The sequence below is a fragment of the Puntigrus tetrazona genome, unplaced genomic scaffold, assembly GCF_018831695.1.
Source record: "Puntigrus tetrazona isolate hp1 unplaced genomic scaffold, ASM1883169v1 S000000575, whole genome shotgun sequence".
Taxonomy (NCBI): Eukaryota; Metazoa; Chordata; class Actinopteri; order Cypriniformes; family Cyprinidae; genus Puntigrus; species Puntigrus tetrazona.
Window position 1 is genome coordinate 150001 of NW_025048207.1, and position 25000 is coordinate 175000.

Sequence of the window (25000 nt, forward strand, 5' to 3'; positions counted from 1 at the left end):
CGCCGCTCTCCCCGCCGCGCGTTTACCGGGCGCATCATTTGCATCGACACAAAAGCGCCCGGCGTTCCTGCTGCGAAGCGTTCCGGTGAACGACCGCGTCACGTCCTGGGTGAGCAGCGGGATCCCGGCCAAACGCGTGATTCCAGCGAGGCTGCGTTTAACGGAAAATCCCGATCCGCCCTCGAACGACCGCGGCGCGTGCGGTACCGAAGCGCGCTCCGCGCTGTAACCGGGCAGCACGGCTGTAGACGGGAGCGCGCTGCAGGTGAGCGCTCGTGCACGTGGAGAGTCCTCCGCGCGGTCTTAACGCCGCCCCTTTACTCTAAATAAATGTTGAAATAAATAAATAAATCGGTAAAAACATAACTAAATATACAAATAAATGCATAAATATTTATTCATTCACTCACGTATTCATCCATCCGTGCATCTATATGTTTTATATTTATATTAAATATGTATTCATTAATTTAATTCATTTCAGATCATCTCTTCTTTCTGTCTCAGAGGTGTCTTGGAAGCTTTATTCCACTTCTGATCGTCTTCAGGACTATTGTCGACTCAGTCTTCCTCGTTATTGTGGCATCAAGAGATAACCAGAATTTATACTCATTTAATGCAACTCAAATATAAATAATGTAATATTTTGACATACTGGATTTTATACTTTCATGAGCTATAATCTCCCAAAATTAAAACACACAGAAAACGTTTTACTTTACATAATAATGAATATATATATATATATATATATATATATATATATATATATATATATATATATATATATATATATATATATATATATTGTATAATATACTGTATAATTATTTATTCATGTATATATTCAATTATTCATATATTGTTATTTTGTTTACTTATTACCTCCACATAAATTAATAAAAATTAATAGTTATTATTTATGCATTAAAAAAAAAAAAAAAAAATAAAAAAAATAAATATATATATATATATATATATATATATATATATATATATATATATATATAGACACACATATACATATATATATATATATATATATTTCAATGTTAATTTAATTTTTGTGTAATTAGTCCCTCTGTATGAATGTAGGACAAACACAGAGGGAAAAAATGTGATGTTTGATATTTCTATTTTCAAAACATGAAAGCAGTGGTTTATTTTTGTGTTCCTTATTTGAGTCACAAATAAACTGCAGTCTTTCATCAGAGAGAGAGAGAGAGAGAGAGAGAGAGAGAGAGAGAGAGAGAGAGAGAGAGAGAGAGAGAGAGAGAGAGAGAGAGAGAGAGAGAGAGAGAGAGAGAGAGAGAGAGAGAGAGAGAGAGAGAGAGAGAGAGAGAGAGAGAGAGAGAGAGAGAGAGAGAGAGAGAGAGAGAGAGAGAGAGAGAGAGAGAGAGAGAGAGAGAGAGAGAGAGAGAGAGAGAGAGAGAGAGAGAGAGACAGAGAGAGAGAGAGAGAGAGAGAGAGAGAGAGAGAGAGAGAGAGAGAGAGAGAGAGAGAGAGAGAGAGAGAGAGAGAGAGAGAGAGAGAGAGAGAGAGAGAGAGAGAGAGAGGTAGTGTGTACTGCGTTCACCAGAGGGTGGTCATCTCTCTCTCTCTCTCTCTTAAAGATAACGGTGTATACATGATTCAGTGAAAGTTCAATGCAGTAGAACTGTTTTCTGAACTCTTCTCCAGGAGTGTGGTGTGACCTCTACAGGCTCAAATATGCATTATCAGCAGTTAGTGTTTCTATTCATTTGTGCCTTTTCAAATCACACCCATTCAATTGAATTTGCCACGGGGTAACTTCACGTGAAGCGTAGTAACATGAGCTATATATTGCCTGTCCTGGATAGGGGTGTGAATACTTATGCAACGGAATCCAAACAAGCATGAGACGTGAAGTAGTCGTTTTCTCAGTCACTTCGTTTAATAACAAAGACAGCAAGAAGGCTTAGAATCACAGTGATCAGACAAACGAGGGATAATTAACTGGTCACCGGTGAACTAAGGAAAACTAGAACACGTGCAACATGCCCAAATAAGGAAATACAGGAACTCAAAAAGAAGGTAGCAGTAAGTTACTTTTTTTAAAGGCACGCTTTCATCCATGTGAGCGATCGGTTTGAACCATCACACCAAGAGAGATTAGAAATGACTCGATCAATAGATATAACAGCAGACCGTTTTAAAGCATGGCGAGCTAAACTCAAATCAAATGTATACAGCTAGTTAGCTTTATCCTAACATTACTCGACTAAAGTCGACTAAAACATGCAAACTAATGAAAGCATTATAAATGATCATTTTTAAATAACCCATTAAATCGAAACGCTGAGGAGTTCGAGGGATTAGCATCCATTCAGCAACCTTCGAAATCACCGCTGGATAACAAATAAGTCTTCATCCGTTTCACTGAAGATCACAAATTGAAACCGATGTGTTATTTTTCCACTTCTCGAAAGAAAAGCCGGGGTAGAGGGGCTCGGTGAAGCTGATCGGGACTCTGTGCAGGAGGGTCATTTTATCAGAGACGTTGTAGAAAGACACCGCTCCTGCTTCTTGGTCGACAAACACCCCGATTCTAGAGACGATGGGAATATTAGTGTCTTGGTTACGGTGCCGTATACCAATGTAAGCGGTTGAGAAGTCACATTTCCAGGATCTGTCGTTAGAGCCGAAGATGAAAAGGTTTCCTCCCTTGCTGATGGTTTCATACGAGAACGCAATAGAGCAGCCTTCTCCGGTCCACGTGAGCTCAAAATAACAGCGTTGGGATAAACTCTCATTACACAGCACCTGATACGTCTTTTTATTTAAGTAGGTTTTTTTATTTAATAAGTTTGTCTTATTTGGGAAGTATGGGTCAGCCCTGTAGAACATGTCTTCAGGATCTGGTTGAACATCCTTCCTTGACGCAGATTTCTGGTTCACGTGGAGCTGGCTGCAGGCCGAAGATGTGTTCAGGGTTAGTTTGGTGGAATCTGTGAAACAACGCGATATTAAACATGTGCTTCATCATTGGTTTTCTTGTCAAACCGTGCAAAGCTACAGAGAAGGACTCACATGCGAGGAACTCGTCTCTGGTCACGGGTTTAGACGGCAGATCTAAATAAAACGGCGGCGAAAGTTTACGAATGTGCGCCTCTCGATTTGCAAGAACAAAAAATAAATGACTTACACTTTGCGGTCTTCTCGTTGTTCACCATGATGTGGAAAGTGGGCGCTATAAGAGATGAAACACAGGTGTCAGTTTCAGATTCAGAAAAAGTAAACAGTGGTTGTGTGAGCTAAATATCGCCTGTCCCGGATAGGGGTGTGAATACTTATGCAACTGAATCGAAACAAGCGCGAGCCGTGAAGTAGTTGTTTTCTCATTTACTTCGTTTGATAACAAAGACAGCAAGACGGCTTAGAATCACACTGATCAGACAAATGAGGGATAATTAAAGTAGGAAAAGTAGGACACGTGCAACATGCCCAAATAAGGAAATACAGGAACTCAGCCAGAACATAAATGTAGCAATGAGTTACTTTTTATATCAAACGAGCACAAAGTTCTAAATAATGTATCAATGTCGTATTAATTTCATCTTAAATATACCTATTTTATGCAGCAGCTGCACAATAATGTTACTACTACAACATTTATTAGTGCTTTCTGGAGTATTGCTGTTATAATTAAGTGTAGCAAAAGTTAAGGACAGTATAGTTCTGTGACCCCAACCTTTCTGTCAAATGTCAAAGATATGCGTTTTAATAAACTCAAGATAACTCCTACATACATATACTGTCTGAACTTGCTTGTATTTTGCTCTAAACACGCTCCACACAGAGTTATGAAGATTAGACCAACTCTCATAGGCGCATGTGAAAATATTGCATGAATTCATAATCTCAAACGAGACGATTCCTAAACGGCGGCATCTCACCTTTCTCTTTTATCCTCACCAGGCCTCGATCGGAGAGATCATCCAGCTGGCTCTTCAGCTCAACGACGGCAGTCTCAATGCTCTTCAGCGTCTCGTCTGTGTTGACGGGTAAGTTCTTCAAGTCCAAATATGCGCCTCGGGAAAAAGCGGAGAAATTCTGCAAAGAGAAATCGGGAAGCTTTTCGCGCGAGCTATTTTGCTGCATAGATCACAATCACCCGTTAAAATGAATAAAAACATTACGCTGAGTGAGAAGGTTACACTATGGAGCGGTCAGTCATAACTACAATCATAATTTAAGTACGCAGACATAAGCTGCTTAAAATAAAATCAAGTCAAGATTAAGTGCACTTAAGTGTACTTCATGTGTATCTGTACTGTATGTTATGTCCACCCTTAACAGTGCACCCCTGAAACGCATCCTTCATAAATACAATACAATTACATAATATTGCACAGCTACTTAATAATTAATAATGTCTCAAAATGGCGCTTAAGTGTCTAAGTGTATCAGTATCTGCTGATTGCATTTACATAATTACAAACTGTACTTACAGGCTGTTCCATAACTTAGTTACATGATAAGAGCATTTTATATAATGAAAGTACAACGTAGAACGTCTACTGCTAAGTGCTTAATTAGTGATATCTTAAAATGAAGGGTTAGCAAAAATGTGACTGCTTATTTTTGGTTAATAGCTTACTTTCGTACGATGCGCTTTCAAGTTACGAGCTGTTTGCGCAAAGATTGCAAAGACCAAAAAGACAAAAAATATCTTTATAAAAGTCGGGACTTGTCCACACCCACCTAAACCGGCTCGTTTAAACACGCCCCCACTTCTCTACATCACAGAGTGGGCTTATTTGCATAGCTCCGCCCACGTTTATGCAAATAAAGCAGACGGGGCTATTGTTCTGCGGCATGTTCCGGAGACGCTGTGAAAGTGAAACTACTTTGTTTGCGTTTCCAAAAGAGGACGTCAAGTTATGTTCACAGTCGAACACAGATATTAGAGCGTGTTCAGCACGTTTACGGATTTCTGACTCCTACGTTTTCATATTTATTATATTGTTTGTTGCAGACGTGGCGGTGCATGCGAGGTGTAAGGACTAGAAGTGTCGCTCTCCACTAACAAGGACTATCGTGAATTGCACAAGACAAAATATGTGTATCGTTACACTCCTAGTAAGGACATATCTGAGCACCTGGGGCGTTCTGGTACCTGAATGACATAGATGTCGTCCTTATTCTGCGAAAGGCTCCCCAGGACATCACTCCTCTTCCTCAGGTCGCTGATCTCCTGCTTCAGTGTAAGTATGAGCTCTTCAACTTTGCTTGCTTCCGCTTTCTCCTGAGCTCTGATGGCCTCCGTTAGCTCAGCTCGTCTCTTCTCCATGGAGCTGATCAGCTCAGTGAAGATCTTCTCGCTGTTCTCCACTCCTGCCTGCGAAGAATGTTTTAGGATGGATTACTATTAAAGGGTTAAAGAGGATCGCCACCTTAACGCGGTGGAGGAGTTTGAGTGCCTGAATGACCCTAGGAGCTAGGTTGTCCGGGGCTATATGCTCCTGGTAGGGTCTACCAAGGCAAACAGGTCCTAGGTGACAAGCCAGACAAAGAGCGGTCCACCTCACCCCTTATGAAGAAAAAGCATAATGGAGTTGCAACGTCGCCCGGTCTGGCGCAGCCGGGGCCCCGCCATGGAGCCAGGCCTGGGGCTGGGGCCGGCATGTGAGCGCCTGGTGGCCGGGTCTTGCCCCACAGGACCCGGCCGGGCTCAGCCCGAAACAGCGACGTGGGGCCATCTTCCCATGGGTCCACCACCTGCAGAAGGGACCGTAAGGGCCGGTGCCTTGTGGTTTGGGTAGCAGTCGAAGGCGGGGACCTCGACAACCCAACCCCTGGACTCAAAATCTAGTTCTAGGGACATGGAACATCACCTCTCTGGGGGGGAAGGAGCCTGAGTTGTTGTGGGAGGTCGAGAGATACCGGCTAAATATAGTCGGGCTCACCTCCACGCACTGCTTGGACTCCTCGAAAGGGGCTGAACTCTTCACTACTCTGGTGTTGCCCGCAGTGAGAGGCGGCAGGCTGGTGTGGGCTTGCTCATAGCTCCCCAGCTTAGCCGCCATGTGTTGGAGTTTAACCCGGTGGACGAGAGGGTCGCCTCCCTGCGACTTGGGGTTGGGGGGAGGACTCTCACTGTCATTTGTGCCTACGGGCCGAATGGCATTGTAGAGTACCCGGCCTTCTTGGAGTCCTTGGGAGGGATGCTGGAAAGTGCTCCAACTGGGGACTCTATCGTCCTGCTGGGGGACTTCAACGCTCACATTGGTAATGCTAGTGACACCTGGAGGGGCGTGATTGGGAGGAACGGCCCCCCAAACTAAACCTGAGTGGGGTTCTGTTGTTGGAATTCTGTGCTAGTTACGGTCTATCCATAACGAACACCATGTTCAAGCATAAGGGTGTCCACCAGTACACGTGGCATCAGGACACCCTAGGGCGGAGGTCGATGATCGACTTTGTGGTTGTATCATCTGATCTCCGGCCGCATGTCTTGGACACTCGGGTGAAGAGAGGGGCGGAGCTGTCAACTGATCACCACCTGGTTTTTTATTACGTTTACACTCACTTTATTTAATGTTTTAGACTACTAAAGGCCTTAGAAGCGCCGGGATAGTTTTTAACGTATATATTTTACAATACATCATTTTAATTTTTAGTGCGTCGACCAGCAGCATAAAGACACCTACCTTAAAACGGCCCACGGCTCTTCGAAACTCCTTCACCTTCTCCGCTCGCTTCTTCATTTCTTCATCCAAGTCCTTCTGGTTTGATGCCATTTGTTTCTGTGGAAAATGAAGCACGACACTTCTGTAAGAATTACGTAGCTGTGCAGGAAACCATTACCAAACAATGAACCGTGCGCAAGCTCTACTTTGACACCCAGAGTTAGCGGCATGTCTGGATGCTATTTAATGAACCATTTCGTGCGTATATGTTGGCCGTAAGATGCTAAAAAGGCGCTTTTGTCGAAACATTCAAACGCCTGGTTTTTATTTCATAGACAAAACCGCCTCCTCGCCTGGATTTCCTCTCGTTTCAGCGCGGGGGACGTCATGCGGTGGTTCTGGTGTTCGATCAGGGCGCACTGCACGCATATCAGCCGCCCGTCCTGAGAACAGTACAGCTCCAGAGGTTTGCGGTGCTGAGGGCACGTCTGGTCCAGTAAACGCGGCGAGGCGTCGACCACTTTGTGCCATTTCAGAGCAGGAGATCCGTAGTGAGACTCCATGTGAGTCTCGCAGTAGGAAGCCAAACACGTCACGCAGGACTTGACTGCTCTTCTCCTGCCCCGTGTGCAGACGTCGCACGCCACGTCCCCGGGCTCGGCGGGAGACGGTTCCCCTTCGGGTTCTTCGGGTTCTTCTCTCTCCAGGACTTCAGCCAGCACGGTGCTCCTGCTGAGGGCCGGCCGCGGGCTGAAGGTCCGCCTGCACTGGGGACAGCTGAAGACGCCCTTGTCCTCGTCCCGGTCCCAGCACTCCTTCAGGCAGCCCATGCAAAAGCTGTGGCCGCAAGCTGTAGTGACCGGGATCTTCAGGAGATGAAGACAGATGGGACAGGCGAACGGGTTTTGGTCCTCGGGAGAATCTGCCATTGTGCGGCTTGGACTCTGAATGCAGGAGGAGATGTGGATCTCCAAATCTGGAATGCTTGGATATAAATCAAAGCTGATATCAGATCCCGTCTTTCTGAAAGGCAAAGAATGCAAATATAAATCAGGGCGTGACCGATACTTTTAAGTTCATGCATGCAAACCACGAATGGCCTCTGACTGCACGCATAGTGTTTGCTGTGAATCGAAACCGAAAGTTGAAAACGTCCCCAGCGTGCATTGACAAACCAAACCCTAAATTGAGCAAACAAGACGCAAAACAATATCGCAACCGATATCCTTCATTTCTAACATATCCGAACCCCATTTAGTCTTTGGGTTTGTAGAGTTAGCGCGCGATCAGCAGAATAGAAATATGGCACAGCTTCGATTTTAAACAGATTGCATAAGGAAGTTATTAAATGCACGCGACAGAGTTGTTTTGGGAAACCTGGTTAGTTGATTTCTGTAAAAGTGCATCGCGTGCGTTCAGTTCCGGAAGAAGAACAGCGAACAAAACAAACTAAAGAGAGCTATAGTAGAAACAGCTGACCTTTATATAGTGGAACATCCAGAGACGAGATGAAGAATCACAGAACCATGAAACGAGCTCCTCGCGATCACCGAGAGAGAGGGAGGAGCAAAGAGAGAGGGAGGAGCTTCTTCAGGTCAGATTCACACGAAACCTGCACTTTGACCTTCTTTTATCATATGATGATCACGATAGATCAGTGCAAACATACAATAACTAAACTAAGCAATCTAGGCCTTAGAGATTATCGCACGCCTCAAATGCAAACACAGTCATGTCTTTTTTAGTCTATTTATTTGTTTGCAACTAAAGCTTTCTCAACTCTATTCAAACCTCATCTTTTATTAAAGTTTCGAAATGATGTTATAGCTTTTACGGGCCCGTTTATTATTTAATTGCGAAAAAAACACAAAAATCGTTTTATTTATTCATGCATGCAAACACGTTTAATCAAAAATGTTGCAATCAATCATTTAAAAATCAGTTTTTACAAAACATCAAAAATAAATACTAAGCACTTTCCAGTGCATGTCTGCTTTATTTATCACATGCAAAAATGACAAAAAAATAAATAATAATTATTATTATATAAAGCACAGTTTTTTTTTGACTTGTTAATAATGACCAAACTCTTTTTTTTTTTACTCATTGTTTATTTTGCACACATGAAAATGCACCATGTTTTTAAATGAGGTAATATTGGCCTGAATCTCTCACATAATCGTCTCAACGTTGATTTTATTTTCACTTTATTCACTTCTACACAGACTCTTCGTCAGTGTTCACCATCGAGCTGATATTAATAACCGATCAGAGCAGCAAACCCACAGAAACACGTCTTTTTTTTAGAATTAAAAGATGAAACGCATGAGATTGAATCTGAATGATTAATTCTTAGAGGAAGAAGTATAAACACCACAGTGTGCTGGAGTCCGTCTCCACTGATGTGCTTTTAATATCTGATCATTCTCTTCACCGATCAAGAGTTCAATGTTTGCGTCTCGTTCGAGAATTAAAGCTGGTTTCATGGCAGTAGAATTGCTGTAAGACACTTCAGATCAGCAGCACATTCTCACGATTATCGTTTGCGTTATAAAGTACAGTAACTTTCAGCTTTGGTCCAGAGGAAGATCGCTGAGGAGCAGCCACGCATTCAGAGAGATATTTAGAGACGTTGCAGTTAGATTAGAGTTCAGTCGAACTGATTTTTCATATTTTATATGTGAGATGTTTCAGATCAGGGTTTCTCAGAACGGGAGCTAATAATGACTTAAATTACCAACTTAATCATTCATTTTAAAAATTAAAATATGCACACGTGATGAAATGGAAAGGCACAAAAAAAGAGAAATAAAAAGAACTCAATTGAAATGCTCACTAAAAAGATCAAATGTAACCAAATTTAAAATGGTTTAAAAATGAAATACGAAATTTGATAGTTAAAATAGAAATGCACGAGTGAAATATGTAGAAATAAAAGCTGCAAAAAATTAAATCATTTCAAAAAACATTTTAGGAAATTAATAAAAGTTATGAAAGACGAACGGTGATTGTTTTATAGTGTTGTATATATCATTAATATTTGATAGTTAAAATAAAGAAATGCCTTTTGAAGTGAAATATGTGAAATAAAAGGCACAGAATGTGTGTGTGTGTGTGTGTGTGTGTGTGTGTGAATGTGTGTGTGTGTGTGAAAAACACACACAGAAACAGATCAGGAGTCTGAGACTGAAGACACCTGCTGGAAGTGTGTGTGTGTGTGTGTGTGTGTGTGTGTGTGTGTGTGTGTGTGTGTGTGTGTGTGTGTGTGTGTGTGTGTGTGTGTGTGTGTGTGTGTGTGTGTGTGTGTGTGTGTGTGTGTGTGTGTGTGTGTGTGTGTGTGTGTGTGTGTGTGTGTGTGTGTGTGTGTGTGTGTGTGTGTGTGTGTGTGTGTGTGTGTGTGTGTGTGTGTGTGTGTGTGTGTGTGTGTGTGTGTGTGTGTGTGTGTGTGTGTGTGTGTGTGTGTGTGTGTGTGTGTGTGTGTGTGTGTGTGTGTGTGTGTGTGTGTGTGTGTGTGTGTGTGTGTGTGTGTGTGTGTGTGTGTGTGTGTGTGTGTGTGTGTGTGTGTGTGTGTGTGTGTGTGTGTGTGTGTGTGTGTGTGTGTGTGTGTGTGTGTGTGTGTGTGTGTGTGTGTGTGTGTGTGTGTGTGTGTGTGTGTGTGTGTGTGTGTGTGTGTGTGTGTGTGTGTGTGTGTGTGTGTGTGTGTGTGTGTGTGTGTGTGTGTGTGTGTGTGTGTGTGTGAGTGTGTGTGTGTGTGTGTGTGTGTGTGTGTGAGTGTGAGTGTGTGTGTGTGAGTGTGTGTGTGTGTGTCTGTGTGTGTGTGTGTGTGTGTGTGTGTTCATGTTTGAACAGTACTGAATTCATAAGTGATTTAATGATATTTACTGCTAATTATTGCAACATTACAACTACTAACTAATCACTTTCACAAACGATCATAATATATATGAATTATCTTCCTAAAACTACTTTAATCTTGAAAGTAATCAGACCTGAGTATGATGTGTGTGTCTCTGACCTCAGACCCTCTCCGTTCTCAAAAGTGCCTCATAAATATGAGTGTATTTCAGATTTCTTTTAACAATTACAATAAAACACTAAAAAGGAAATAATTCATGAAAATGGAACATTCCAATAAATTTACAATAAAAAGCTAAATTATTAAATTATAAAAATCTAAAATGTGCGTAACTGAACAAAAATGAAATAAATCATAATAGTGTTTAATTGATAAAAAAATAAATTATTTCGAAAATACTAATCATTAACTTAAAATGCTGAAAATTAAATCATAAACTTTCAATAATAATAAAACAAACTATAAAATAATAATAAATAAAATAATAATTAAAAAACAAATCAAAACAATTAAAATGACACACTCATTTTAAGACAAAAAAACTAAATAAAACAAATGTTTAAAATGTAAATAATTTTAAAATATAACCATTTTAATGTTGTTTGCAAAATTCTACTTTAAGGTTTATGTTGTTTATGTTTATGTCTGTGGTCCTTATGATTTGCTTTTTGCTTTTTTGTAAAAACAACGAGTGTGTGTCTGTGTCTGTCTGTGTGTGTGTGTGTGTGTGTGTGTGTGTGTGTGTGTGTGTGTGTGTGTGTGTGTGTGTGTGTGTGTCTGTGTGTCTGTGTCTGTGTGTGTGTGTGTGTGTGTGTGTGTGTGATTCTCAGGCTTTCTCCACTCTGATCTGTAGGACGTCACTCAGAGCTGGACGCTTTCTCAACGCCTGAGGAGATAAAATACACTTCATTTCAGTCTGACACACATATCTGATATTTCTATTTCATGCCATTCTTATTAGATGAGATTCAGAAGTGTGTGTGTGTGTGTGTGTGTGTGTGTGTGTGTGTGTGTGTGTGTGTGTGTGTGTGTGTGTGTGTGTGTGTGTGTGTGTGTGTGTGTGTGTGTGTGTGTGTGTGTGTGTGTGTGTGTGTGTGTGTGTGTGTGTGTGTGTGTGTGTGTGTGTGTGTGTGTGTGAGTGTGAGTGTCTGTGTGAGTGTGTGTGTGTGTGTGTGTGTGTGTGTGTGTGTGTGTGTGTGTGTGTGTGTGTGTGTGTGTGTGTGTGTGTGTGTGTGTGTGTGTGTGTGTGTGTGTGTGTGTGTGTGTGTGTGTGTGTGTGTGTGTGTGTGTGTGTGTGTGTGTGTGTGTGTGTGTGTGTGTGTGTGTGTGTGTGTGTGTGTGTGTGTGTGTGTGTGTGTGTGAAACGGTGCTTGGTTTGACCTGTAGGTTGTTGACAATCTCCTCAAATAATCTCTTTGCTTCTTCATTGTCAGCGTCTTGAAATAATCAGAGATACTCAACTGAACCAACACACACTTCAGACTCAGACACACACCTCACACACACACACACACACACACACACACACAGAGAGAGAGAGAGAGAGCTATGTTAGACGTTAGGTTTTAATCCAAAGTAAAATAATCAACACATCAAATGACCATCTTTAGTTAAATATATATATATATATATATATATATATATATATATATATATATATATATATAAAGATAATAACGTCTCATTTCAAGTTTAAAACGTTCTAGATCAGGGTCTACTATATCCATTAAATCATAAAATTGTACAATGTAAATGTTAAATTTTTATATATATTATAAAATTATAATTAAAAAATAAAACATTAATTATTTTTAGAATTATAATAAAATTTAATATAACAAAATTATAATAAAAACCTTAATATCTTTAATAAATAATAAAGAATTTAAAAACAAAACCACATGTTAAATGTTATATAAAATAATTACATTAATAAAACTTAAATAATTAATAATACTTTTTAAAAATGAAAACACAAACACATCATGATATAAAATGTAAAGAAAATGTAAATTATTTTGAAATAAAACAATAAAAATAAAATGCTTACTAAAAATTTAAATTAAGATAAATAATTTAAAAATAAAAGGTTAAAGTTAAAAATGAAATTATTTAAAAATGGAAAAACTATAACATAAATGTAAAATTAATTATGTAACATTTAAATCATTACAGAATCTGTTCTAAAGGAGAAATAATTTATACAAATTTAGAATTGAAATAATAAAAAAAAAACGAAAAACAATCAGCACAAAAAATAATGAAGATGAAAATGTAAGACGGAACTAAATAATTTAAAATAAAAAATTTTTACTTGCTAAATTTTATAGCATGATAATTTACAAAAAATAAAAAGCTGTAAGTAAAAAACAAGACGTGTTGAAAAACGCCGAAATCATTAAAATGCAAATAAGTACTGAACAGAAAGGAGGGTCTCACTGCTGAAGTGCAGGACGGCTTTGGCGGTGACGGGTGTGGAGACGAAGCTGAGCGTGTTCAGCTGCTGGAGACCGTCTCTGCAGATCTCCGCCGCTGCCTCCTGGTTCAGCTCGTTCATGTGATCCAGCTCCAGCTCGCACAGGTTCACGCAGTTCCTCGCTGCAGAGACACGCAGGAGCTCGGGTCACGCTTACACTTACGTCTGCCACCGGGGGGCGCTGCGAGCCGAGATCGCCGAGATCGTAAAGAAGAGTCGTTCACTGAAATCACGAAACACGGATCCGCGCTCTGAGCCGCCGGCTGGGCTTCCATCCCAAGATGAGAGTTTAACTTGGAATACTGCGTAAAACATGTTTTGCGCCATTTCTACGCAAAAAAGTAGCTACTGGATATAGTCATTTTTATATACAGTAAATTACGTATCACATTACTTTTTAAATGCCGTCGGACGAATTTTTTCGCGAAATGCATTTCCATCTCGCGTCAATCCTTCTTCGCGCAAGTTTAAAAAAGTCAAGCGAACGTTGAAACTTTTTCGCAAATTCGTACGCTGTACTTCGAAATGCGCCAGATCGAAACCGATGGAAACAAACGATTCGCGAAAGGTTCGAGTGCTTCGGTACCGGGCTGTAAAAAGATTAATCGCGACCGATCACATACGGTTTTGTTCGCACTATATATAGTTTAAATATACTTAAAAATCATATGCATAGAAATATGTAAATATTGCACGTGTGGGTATTTATTTCGGATTCGATTAACGGCGGTTAAGTAAGTATTTTTTGCGCGATTAATAAAAACAAACAAGCAAGCCCAGTCCGGATTTGAAAAGTAACGCATTACTTTCCGTAAAGAGTAACTAGTTACTTTTTAAATTGAGTATCGCAATGTTGTATTCCCGGACACTGCTCACGCGTCACCTGACCTGTCACTCACCCAGAGAGGCCAATCCCTGAGCTCCGCAGCTGGCCCCGCCCACTCCCACACGGCACAGGTTCGGCCAGCATCGGCCAATCGTCTGCAAGCAGCGGTTACTGAAGCGGCCGGGCTGCAGGCTGCAGGAAAGCAAGGCGGGAAATGAGCGGTCATGTGATCAGCGCTGACGGATTTAAAGAGACAGGTCCTCACCACGGCTGTAGAGGAGCGATGCGCAGCGTCGTGATGTTCCTGCACCCGGCTCCTAGAGCCCAGATCACCTCCTGACCCGCCGGGTCCGACGCGCTCCTGGTTTTAATGATAGTTAAACGTTTTTGCACGCTCGGATTCAATACATCAATATAATGTACCCTTATGACTGTTTTTTTGCTCAAGAGTCACACGCTGCATGCACTAAAAATACTACAGCTACAAAAGCCTTACATGCTTTACATTACAAATATATCAGATTTCTACATTTTAATAGTAATTTATTAATATTAATAATTATTTTTAAAATGTTGAGTAAAGTTGTAAATCAATGAGGTAATGACTGAAATTTTAAATAATTTCAACTAAAATAAAATGCATAAATATAATAAATGATGGGTATATTAAATTATTTAAAAATGAAAAGAAAATAAATAAAACCATAATGTAAGACTTTGTGAATAAAATAAATAAATAACGGTTATATTAAATAATCAAATAAAAATTAAATTAAATTTTAAATGAAACACATTATTTAAAATGGTAAAAATAAATTGAAGCAATACAAATAAAACTTTGAACTTTAAATAAATAGTTTAAATGAATGAAAATTGAAATGTAACAAAATTAAATAATTAAAAATAAAAATAAATTAAAAAAACATCAATCATAATAAAAAAAACATAACACTATAATTTAAATAAAGTTTAAAAGCAATTAAAATATAACACACACAAAAAATGTCCAGCATGGCTATTTATTTCTGAATAGGTGAGAAGCAGTAGATGTGACCTGTATGTGAGAGACTGCAGCGCGCGGCAGTGACAGCTGACCAGCCAAAGACATCTGTCCGTCAGAATGTTAGGACAATGAGAGACGCTCAGAGACACCAGACTCCGCCCCGCTGCCTTTAGCACCGCCTCCAGCCCAGCCTCCAGTCCGCCCCTCAACACAGAGAGAACACACTCTTCACTACAGCGCTTCATGCTGGCCATCGTGTGTGTGCGTGTGTGTTTGTGTGAGTGAGTGAATGATTGTGTGTGTCCAAATGAGTGTGTGTGTGTGAGTGTGTGTGTGCGTGTCTGTCCAAATGAGTGTGTGTGTGTGTGTGTGTGTGTGTGTGTGAGTGTATGTGTGTGTGTGTGTGTGTGTGTGTGTGAGTGTGTGTGTGTGTGTGTGTGTGTGTGTGTGTGTGTGTGTGTGTGTGAGTGAGTGTGTGTGTGTGTGTGTGTGTGTGTGTGTGTGTGTGTGTGTGTGTGTGTGTGAGTGAGTGAATGATTGTGTGTCCAAATGAGTGTGTGTGTGTGTGTGTGTGTGTGTGTGAGTGAGTGTGTGTGTGTGTGTGTGTGTGTGTGTGTGAGTGAGTGTATGTGTGTTAGTGTGTGTGTGTGTGTGTGTGTGAGTGAGTGTGTGTGTGTGTGTGTGTGAGTGTGTGTGTGTGTGTGTGTGTGTGTTTTACCTGGTGCTGCGTGAGTACTCATCTTTGCTCTCCTTCTTTCCACGAGATCGAGGTTTGAGGTTGTGAAGAACGAGAGACTGAGTCTGACAGCACCACTGAGACAGAGTCATCAGGAACTACACACACACACACACACACACACAGGAGGTTAGCTCGGTCTTTGCTCTACAGCGACCTCTAGAGATGGTTATCAGCTGAGGAAACCATTTTGGCAGGGGTTGTTTGTGGACTGTATCTGAAAGAAGCTCCTGAACAGGTGAGTGAACTGAGTTTCTATCTTCTGCTGATGTTTGCTGATCTGGAGGCTTTGGTTGTTGGTGTACACAAGGATTGGGAGATTTGCTTTGGTCGGATTTTTGGACTTCATTTGTTTGGATGAAGCCTTTGTGAATTCAAGCTGTGCAAATGAAAACGACTTCAAAAAGATGGCAGCATGATGACGTGCCGTTTCCTCAGGTCTGATGATTCTCTCCATCTTTGTTTCATTACGTGCCAGTGGCGACCGTTCAGCGTTAACAGGCTCAACTCAAGAACTATTAAAGACATCTCAGTATCCTTTTAGATTTCAAACACAACAAAAGCATGATATTTGGAAATATGTACTGTATGTATTTGCAAATAAACTGTTTATATAATATGCCTTTTTACACAATCTCAAGATATTTTGTGGTTCTTTATCTTAATCTTTAAGGTCCTATACGAGATATGGGCATCTCAATCCGGCTAAATTGTTGAATTGTACCCATTTTCACTTTTTGCAAAACATAACACAAATCTGACAGTGACTAATATAGCAAAGGTGTTTGCAAATGTCGGCTTTTGCAAATGTCGGCTTTCAGGACGTCTTCAACACAGTACTTTATTTTGCACGAGATAAGCAAGGCACTTCACATTTTGAGTTTGCGAATCTAGGGTTCGTTTGTAAAGTTCTGAAAAATTGCTACCTGGTCTCGTGGCGTAAACGTACCTGGGTGCACTTTTTAGCGAGACACGAAATTTACAAAAGATATGAAGCTGTATCACATTTCCAATATGATAGAACCGCCACAATGCATACCTATATCATAAAATATAAAATTGTGCCAGGGTTTACGTATTGAACCTGTGTTTTAAAGCCACTCAGTGGACACTTCTCTTTGAAACTGTGGAGGAACGTGCAGAGAGGTTCATAAAAACTGTGTTGCACAAAAAGCGCAGGTTGAAAAAGTTATATAGAATTTTATCTAAATTCATTATTCGTTCATGCATTTCTTTTACTCAAATGTCTCCACTGTCACTTTTGATCAATTTAATGCATCCTGAGTGATAAGCATTTGTGTGCATGTGTGTGTGTGTATGCATATGTGTATGTGTGTATGCATATTTGTGTGTGTGCAACTGGTATTTATCACGTTATGGGACCAAATGTCTCCACAAGGATAGTAATCCCAGTAAATGTTGTCCTTGTAGGACATTGTTTAGGTCCCCTTGAGGAAATAGGCTTATAAACATACAGGATGAAGTTTTTTGAAAATGTAAAAATGTGAGTAGTTTCCTGTAAGAGAACAATAACACACACAGTCTGTACAGAATTAAAAGATTACACCTATGAAGAGTCCCCATAAAACATGGAAACACAACCTGTGTGTGTGTGTGTGTGTGTGTGTGTCTGTCTGTGTGTGTGTCTGTCTGTGTTTGTCTGTCTGTGTTTGTCTGTGTGTGTGTGTGTGTTCTTGCCTTTGATGACACTCGTGCGTTTTCGAGTGTGACTCTGGTCCAAACAGCAGGATGACGTGCGACACTGCACCAGTCCTTACACACCTGAGAGAGATACGGACACACACTTAGACACCGAAGCACACATTACACACTCACGTCATATATCTAGCACACACACACACACACACACCTCAGCAGCGGTGAGCAGCGAGCGTGTGTCCAGGTAAGTGAACACACAGAAGAGCGCTGCTTTGAGCCTCAGACGCTCCGAGTTCACGGCTGATTCACTGGATCTGTTCACACGCCAGTGCAGGTCCGGACCTGATCACAACACACAGATATCACACACCTCACACCCCGGCAACCACAGAGCAACGCCACAGAGCCATGTTGTGCATGGGCAAATGTACAGTGTGTTTACTGTAAAAATCTGTTCAAATAATTAATAATCACTATAATCTGTTTCTTCTTTTTAATGAATCTTAATGTCAATCAGGACCATTTTTAACTTAAATCACAAAAACAACAATAACAACAAAAATGTATGTGTGTGTGATATCTGTGTGTGTTACCAGTGCAGGTGTAGGTCCTGTATTTGGCGTCTTGTGTGGTGTGTGTGTGTGTTGTACCAGTTCGGCTGTAGGTTCTATATCCGGTGTGTTGTGTGTGTGTTGTACCAGTGTGGCTGTAGGTCCGGTATCCGGTGTGTTGTGTCATGTGTGCGTGTGTTTGTTGTACCAGTTCGGCTGTAGGTCCTGTATCGGTGTGTGTGTGTGTGTGTTGTACCAGTTCGGCTGTAGGTTCTGTATCCGGTGTGTGTGTGTGTGTGTGTGTGTGTCTTGTACCAGTTCGGCTGTAGGTCCTGTATCCGGTGTGCTGTGTGTGTGTGTTGTACCAGTTCGACTGTAGGTTCTGTATCCGGTGTGTTTGTGTGTGTTGTACCAGTTCGGCTGTAGGTCCTGTATCTGGTGTGCTGTGTGTGTGTGTTTGTGTGTGTTGTACCAGTTCGGCTGTAGGTTCTGTATCCGGTGTGTGTATGTGTGTGTGTGTGTTGTACCAGTTTGGCTGTAGGTTCTGTATCCGTTGTGTGTGTGTGTCTTGTACCAGTTCGGCTGTAGGTCCTGTATCCGGTGTGTGTGTGTGTGTTGTGTGTTGTACCAGTTCGGCTGTAGGTCCTGTATCCGGTGTGTGTGTGTGTGTGTGTGTGTATTGTACCAGTGTGGTTGTAGGTCCGGTATCCGGTGTGTTGTGTCATGTGTGTGTGTGTGTGTGTGTGTTGTACCAGTTCGGCTGTAGGTTCTGTATCCGGTGTGTGTTTGTGTGTGTTGTACCAGTTCGGCTGTAGGTCCTGTATCCGGTGTGTGTGTGTGTGTGTGTTGTACCAGTTCGGCTGTAGGTCCTGTATCTGGTGTGCTGTGTGTGTGTGTTTGTGTGTGTTGTACCAGTTCGGCTGTAGGTCCTGTATCCGGTGTGTGTGTGTGTGTGTTGTACCAGTTCGGCTGTAGATTCTGTATCTGGTGTGTTGTGTGGTGTGGTGTGTGTGTGTTGTACCAGTTCGGCTGTAGGTCCTGTATCCGGTGTGCTGTGTGTGTGTGTTGTACCAGTTCGGCTGTAGGTCCTGTATCCGGTGTGTGTGTGTGTGTGTGTGTGTGTGTGTGTGTGTGTGTGTGTTGTACCAGTTCGGCTGTAGATTCTGTATCTGGTGTGTTGTGTGGTGTGGTGTGTGTGTGTGTGTTGTACCAGTTCAGCTGTAGGTCCTGTATCCGTGTGTGTGTGTGTGTGTTGTACCAGTTCGGCTGTAGGTCCTGTATCTGGTGTGCTGTGTGTGTGTGTTGTACCAGTTCGGCTGTAGGTCCTGTATCCGGTGTGTGTGTGTGTGTGTTGTACCAGTTCGGCTGTAGGTCCTGTATCTGGTGTGCTGTGTGTGTGTGTTGTGTGTGTTGTACCAGTTCGGCTGTAGGTCCTGTATCCGGTGTGTGTGTGTGTGTGTGTGTTGTACCAGTTCGGCTGTAGATTCTGTATCTGGTGTGTTGTGTGGTGTGGTGTGTGTGTGTGTGTTGTACCAGTTCGGCTGTAGGTCCTGTATCCGGTGTGTGTGTGTGTGTGTTGTGTAACAGTTCGGCTGTAGGTCCTGTATCTGGTGTGCGGTGTGTGTGTGTGTGTGTTGTACCAGTTCGGCTGTAGGTCCTGTATCTGGTGTGCTGTGTGTGTGTGTTTGTGTGTGTTGTACCAGTTCGGCTGTAGGTCCTGTATCCGGTGTGTGTGTGTGTGTGTGTGTGTTGTACCAGTTCGGCTGTAGATTCTGTATCTGGTGTGTTGTGTGGTGTGTGTGTGTGTGTGTGTGTTGTACCAGTTCGGCTGTAGGTCCTGTATCCGGTGTGTTGTGTGTCATCCTGTGATTCTGGGGTGTAAAGTGACCAGTTGTCTGAATCTGCATCAGTGTGTGTGTGCTGGATCATCCAGGGTGATTCGGAGCCACTGTCGGGCCCCTCGATGGCTCCACACAACACATGCTGATACTGCCGTCCGTCCCAGTGACCCTCGCAGCCGCCCGATCCCACCGACAGCGTGCGGGGCCTGCGCTCGAACCTAAGCCACAGTCACATCACATCATTACTGCATAAAGCAACCATTGTCACTGTCATTTAGTTTCACCAGGCTTACTACAGTATGTAGATATTTACAAAAATCAATCACAAAAACACAGGACAAACATGAGACTGTTGTTTCTTATTAATTCTATGATACAACCCATTTAAAGACTAAGAACAATATTGTATTAAATAAGCTGTGCAGCATTCGGACGTATGTACGCTGATAAACAGATGCGATTCATATGTAAATCTTCAGTCATGTACCTGTAGTAGTGAGCAGCTCTGTAATCAGACGCATGAGAAGATCTCCTGCTCATCCCAGACACGCTGTAACTCCTCTGTCAAACACACAAATCAGCCGTCACTCTATGTCTGCAATAATATCTCTCAGTAAGATGAGATTGGAGTGATCCAAGCAGTGCTGATGGAGAGCTGAAGATATAAAGGCTCCTCAGAAGATGTGAGATGTTTTTGGAGGCTCGTGAAGATCATTGCTCCGCTGAGGAACAGTGAAAGTGAAGCTCCTCAAAAGAGCCTGATGATCTGATTCTTCTAGAAAATGACCGAACCTGGTACCTGGTAGCCTGAGGCTCTGCTTCCTGCCAGGTATCTGTGAGGGGAAGTGACATCATCGTGGAGGCTCTGCAGCTGCGTCTCGGCTCTCTCGGCTCTCTCCAGCAGGTCCTCGATGAAGCGCTGCAGACGGATCTTTGCGCTGGCTTCCTGGAGCGCCGTGTCCCGCACAAACCTATCCAGCTCACACACTTCCCTAAAACACACACACACACACACACTCATGCATCTCACACACCATCTTGTGATGATCCAAAAGGTATTGCTTACCGAAACACAGAAACCAAAATATAGATCAGAATCAAAACCGATTATTATTATGAACTGGGTATTCAATATTACATTCGAGCGAACAGGGAATGTTATATTAACGTTCTGGGAAGGTTCTCTCAAAGTTATGAACAAAATATCCTCCTGTAACATTAACAGAACCTTCATTCATAGTTGGTTCTTAATATCAAAATGTTATTTATACATTATGATTAATATGTTCAGCTAACGTTTTTAAATGTTCAGAATGTTTCGGGAATATTCAAAAGTAACATTTTTGCTGTTTTCGCTGGTGCAATACATGGCATTGGTACAAACACGTATGCTGTGCTTTTGTTACATCACTGTTTTTATTACGTTGCTTCAGGTATGTATTACAGCGGTTTAGAATTCCAAGATCTGGCAACCGTAGATTCATACCAGAGCACCTCACCTCACTTTAATGTTGTTTTTTTGTTATGCGAGTTAAAGCGACCCACGGAACACAATTCTGATTCAGTTTTCCACAGAATCTAGTTGCGCTAGGTTTGGCCATGATCGGGCTGATTTTGTTACACAAACCCTGGCAACCCTGTTTTAAGGTAAGAACTAGTCTTAGCCTCAGACGCCACGGCTGAACGTCTGATGCAGACTTATCTGGAAACACTTCAGGAGTTTCGAAGTCATCATCAGATTGGTCAAATTTTACAGGATTTTAAACGGATTTTAGTGTTCCGCCCGGAAACAAAGATGCAGTGACGCTGAACCCCTGCACGAAAAAAAGTGACAATGTGACAATGAGCGATGAACTAAGTTCAGAATTTCGAAATAATTCACAGCCCATACCGGTCTGTTATTGGGCCGACAGTTTCCCGCCCCAAAACGTGATGCGGAACATAACACACTGTGATTGGTTGTTTGACATGTCAGTCGAACGGCCTTATGGGCGGGGCTTGGCCAATGAAACCTGCCATAGATTCCAGACCTTTTTCCGTCAGTCTGGAGATCTGGCTACACAAGATTTTAGTTTGCGTGTAGTAGCTGTGTGCATGTAAGTTCAAAACTTAATTAAACCTTCAATCAATGATTTTGGCCGTTTAAATCTATTTAATCTAAAACTAAGTCCCCTTTTTTTGGCAATTTCAGAAGAATATATTCAATTGCGGAAATTTCACCGCATCTCTAATCTAAACGTACACTCACTGTTGTTTGCGCTGCAGTTGTTCGTCCCTCTCTCTCAGCTCATATCTGAGGCTGGCCAGCATCTCCACGGATATGTCCACCTGCCGCTCGAGTTGGGCCGCCCGCTCCTCCGCCTGACGCTTCTCTCTGTGCATGCGCTCGCTCTCTCTCCGGGCCCTCCTGACCTCGGCGCTCCTCCGCTTCACCTCGTCCTGCAGAGCGTCCAGTTTGAGCGACACGTGCTCCTGCACCTCCAGAGCCAGCTGCTGAAGCCGGGCCTCCAGCGCCAGCCTGCCCAGCCACGGCACTCCCAGCTGGGCCACGGGGCGCCGGAGTCTGCCTCTGCTTCTGGAGCTCTGGAGCTCACGGCCACCGCCAGCACCGGAGACAGAGACGATGGCGAGTCCCTCTGGATGAGGATCTTTCGGAGCGGATGGGCCAAGCTCAGGGCATCCAGGAGCTCCAGCCGGAGGGGGCGGTCGATTTCGTTCGCTCGCTGGGCGTAAAGGGACATCAGTCCACCCTCAGAGCTCCGGCGAGGGGTCAGACAGAGTTTCTGGCAGGAGCGGACGCCTGAGAGGTGCTCCCCGAACCCGCACGCCTCTCCACAGGTCGGGCAGCGCAAGGGCAGCTCGGTGCTGATCGACATGGTGCGACGCTCGAAAAACCACTGCTCGGGTGGGGAAATCATTCAGAGTTCAGGAGTGTTTCAAGAACATTTCAGCAACTTTGGGAGCGTTTCAAGAATGTTTTAGTTTTGGGAAAGGTTCAGTAATTTTAGGGGCATTTCAAGAACATTTCAGGAATTTTTAAGTGCTTTCAAGAAAGTATCAGTAACTTTACAAGCATTTCAAGAACTTTTCCGGGAACTTTAGGAACGTTTCAAGAGCTTTAGGAGTGTTTCAATAATGTTTCACAAATTTTAGGAGCGTTTCAAGAACGCTTTGGGAAATTTAAGAGCGTTTTAGGAGCTTGAGCATTTCAGGAATGTTTCAGGAACGTTTCAAGAATGGTTCAGAAACTGCAGGAGCATTTCAGTAACGTTTCAGTGTCTTCAGGAGCAGCGCAAGAACCTATCAGGAATGTTTCAGTAACTTTAGGACTGTTTAAGCAACGTTTCAGTAACCTTACAGTGCATTTCAGTATCTTCTTGATGCTTCAAAGGTTTTTCAGTAACTATAAGAAATGCTTCTGGGGCAATTCAGTAACATTATGAGTGTTTAAGGCGTTTCAGATGTCTTTTAGGAGCCTTAGAAGCATTTTGGGGTGTTTCAGTATCTTTTGGTGTGTTTCGAGGGCGTTTTAGTAACTTCGGGTGCATTTGGTATGTTCTGGAGCGTTTCAGTAACCTTCGAGAAGAATTTAGCGGCGTTTCGGTATCTTTTTAGTAACTTTAGGAGCGTTTTAGTGCTGTTTCCGAAGCATCTTGGGGCATTTCAAGGTCTCTCGAGCATCTTTTTATAGACTTTTCAGAAGTGTTTCGGGCGTTTCAGTGTCTTCCGTGTTTTCTTTTTAGGAGCTTTTCGGTCCAAAGCAGACTCATGCAGTGTTGCACCTGCAAAAGAAAAACACAACAAAAGGCATAACCTTCACAAAATAATGAGTGTACAGATTTTCCACGACAGAATATGTTTAATGTGCTTTTAAATAGTCTAAATCTAAAGGTGACTGAAATATACACACATTATTTTAACGCTTTAATGCATCAAGCCAAACATTGTTCATTAATCTGCTGTTTTTGTATGTTCTCACAGGAAGTGATGTAATAGAGAGAAACTGGTGAGCCGTAAGCAGGTAAGTGTGTGTGTGTGTGTGTGTGTGTGTGTGTGTGTGTAAGGGTACTTCTCTCATCATCTACCCACAATCATTTATTTAATTTATGTCCACTACAATATCTCCGTCTCTCCATGAGTGTATTTACGATTCATTTCTAATGCAACTATACACAATTTTAATGTTTAATTAAGTTTTTCAGGTCTTTTTTGCATTTATAGATGCAACTTTGACAGTAAAATTGTGATATGTTATAATTAATTGATCATTAAAAATGTATCTTTTCTCTGTGAATGTGTTAAAGTGTTTATTTCATTATTTTCAGCATCATTGCTCCAGTCTTCAGTGTCACGTGATCCTTCAGAAATCATAATAACCTACTGATTTAAACATTATCAACAATATTTTTGTGTAGACCAGTATTTTTCAGGACCCGTGTGCGAATAGAAAGTTCAAAAGAACAGCAACATCAATTTAAAGCATGCAAATACGTTTCATATTTTAATTTCAGTAACCGCTTGGGATTGTTACTGTATTGAACTTACAGAAGCATGTCTGAAAACTATCCCGCGCGCTGTCAAATAAGCATGGGTAATTATTTAGTTTCATAACGCCGTTCCAGAGCTCGTGCTGCTTTCAGGACACCGACTCCGCGCGCGCCGCGTTATTTCCGCATGAATGTGATGGAGACAAAAGCTGCGGCGCCGGAGAAGCTCCGAGGACGAAATACGGTCCAGAAACGCGCAAAATCCGCTCGTGCCTCCTCGTTCAAGATTGGTTCGCGCTCTTTGTTGCAAGCGTTACCAAAAGAAGCGTCCGCGCGGCGGGAAACCGCGTCGCCCGCTCGGGTCTTGTATCGGAATGTGCGCGAATCACGCGACCCAGCCCGAGAACTTGACGCGCGTCGCATGCAGCAGCCTGTTCGAATGAATGCGCGCGCCGTGTCAAAAAAAAAATAGCAAATGAAAAAAAAAAAAACCCACCGGTGCTCAGTCCGGACTCCCGTCTCCCGCAGACCCGGCCGCTCCGCTCGCCTCTGACGTCACTCGCGGTTAAACGGAGCGGTGAGGAAAATGCATTTCCGTGGGAGCGCGCGCGTTACGTGGCGAGAGCGGCGCTGTCCACGCTCACGTGGTGCTGAAGCGAGGGGCAGCTTGCTGCGATAAAAAAAAACGCCACGATACATCGAACGCGTGATGAAATGCAGCATCTAAGAGATCTTTACAAATTGCGCCCTCCACAATTATAAGTGCTGTAAAAAACATTTATTTGACAGCACGTCTTAAACAGGGCTATCCCCGGTGTAAAACAATGCGTTTTTTAACCGCAGAAGCATACACAGTTTTTTAGTGCATTTTTAAAACATCCGTGACTCATGATGTGCTATAAATATGAAACC

General features: G+C 42.4%; 3 protein-coding genes across 4 annotated transcripts in view; all 3 read right to left on the reverse strand.

Moving 5' to 3' along the window:
- The window catches only part of LOC122334549 (serine/threonine-protein kinase DCLK2), a 15391-nt gene extending 15117 nt beyond the window's left edge, over positions 1 to 274 (reverse strand). Inside the window, 1 exon segment of the mRNA XM_043232548.1 lies at positions 1 to 274. This exon segment is cut by the window's left edge and continues 192 nt beyond it. The gene's annotated coding sequence lies outside the window, so the exon portion shown is untranslated.
- Positions 275 to 1890: 1616 nt separating this feature from the next.
- On the reverse strand, positions 1891 to 9686 carry LOC122334577 (E3 ubiquitin/ISG15 ligase TRIM25-like). Of its 2 annotated transcripts, XM_043232583.1 has the most exons (8): positions 8133 to 9686; positions 7007 to 7676; positions 6675 to 6770; positions 5141 to 5362; positions 3918 to 4074; positions 3167 to 3211; positions 3052 to 3093; positions 1891 to 2969 (listed from the first exon to the last, which is right to left on the reverse strand). In XM_043232583.1, the coding sequence occupies exons 2-8, from the start codon at positions 7580 to 7582 to the stop codon at positions 2398 to 2400; spliced, it is 1710 nt and encodes a 569-aa protein (XP_043088518.1). In that variant the 5' UTR covers positions 7583 to 7676; positions 8133 to 9686; the 3' UTR covers positions 1891 to 2397. The 2 variants fall into 2 exon arrangements, with proteins under 2 accessions (XP_043088518.1, XP_043088519.1); XM_043232584.1 differs by lacking the exon at positions 3052 to 3093.
- Positions 9687 to 11044: 1358 nt separating this feature from the next.
- si:ch73-290k24.5 (F-box only protein 41) lies at positions 11045 to 24846 on the reverse strand. Its single transcript, XM_043232561.1, is given in 16 exon segments — positions 11045 to 11395; positions 11890 to 11948; positions 11951 to 12004; positions 12949 to 13107; positions 13885 to 14003; positions 14077 to 14172; positions 14866 to 15018; positions 15533 to 15648; positions 17249 to 17332; positions 17421 to 17551; positions 19581 to 19819; positions 20089 to 20162; positions 20401 to 20593; positions 21850 to 22156; positions 22159 to 23383; positions 24585 to 24846. Coding segments are annotated over 15 exon segments (2205 nt in total). The 5' UTR covers positions 22520 to 23383; positions 24585 to 24846; the 3' UTR covers positions 11045 to 11335.
- Positions 24847 to 25000: the final 154 nt, after the last annotated feature.

What these genes read in the sequence shown, in the direction of transcription:
- LOC122334577 (XM_043232583.1), bottom strand. Translation starts at nt 7,582, where the DNA reads ATGGCAGATTCTCCCGAGGACCAAAACCCGTTCGCCTGTCCCATCTGT. An exon ending in GGTGAGGATAAAAGAGAAAG is followed by an intron (nt 3,212 to 3,917) that starts GTGAGATGCCGC and finishes CATCTCTTATAG; the next exon opens with CGCCCACTTTCCACATCATG. An exon ending in CAGAGACGAGTTCCTCGCAT is followed by an intron (nt 2,970 to 3,051) that starts GTGAGTCCTTCT and finishes GTTGTTTCACAG; the next exon opens with ATTCCACCAAACTAACCCTG.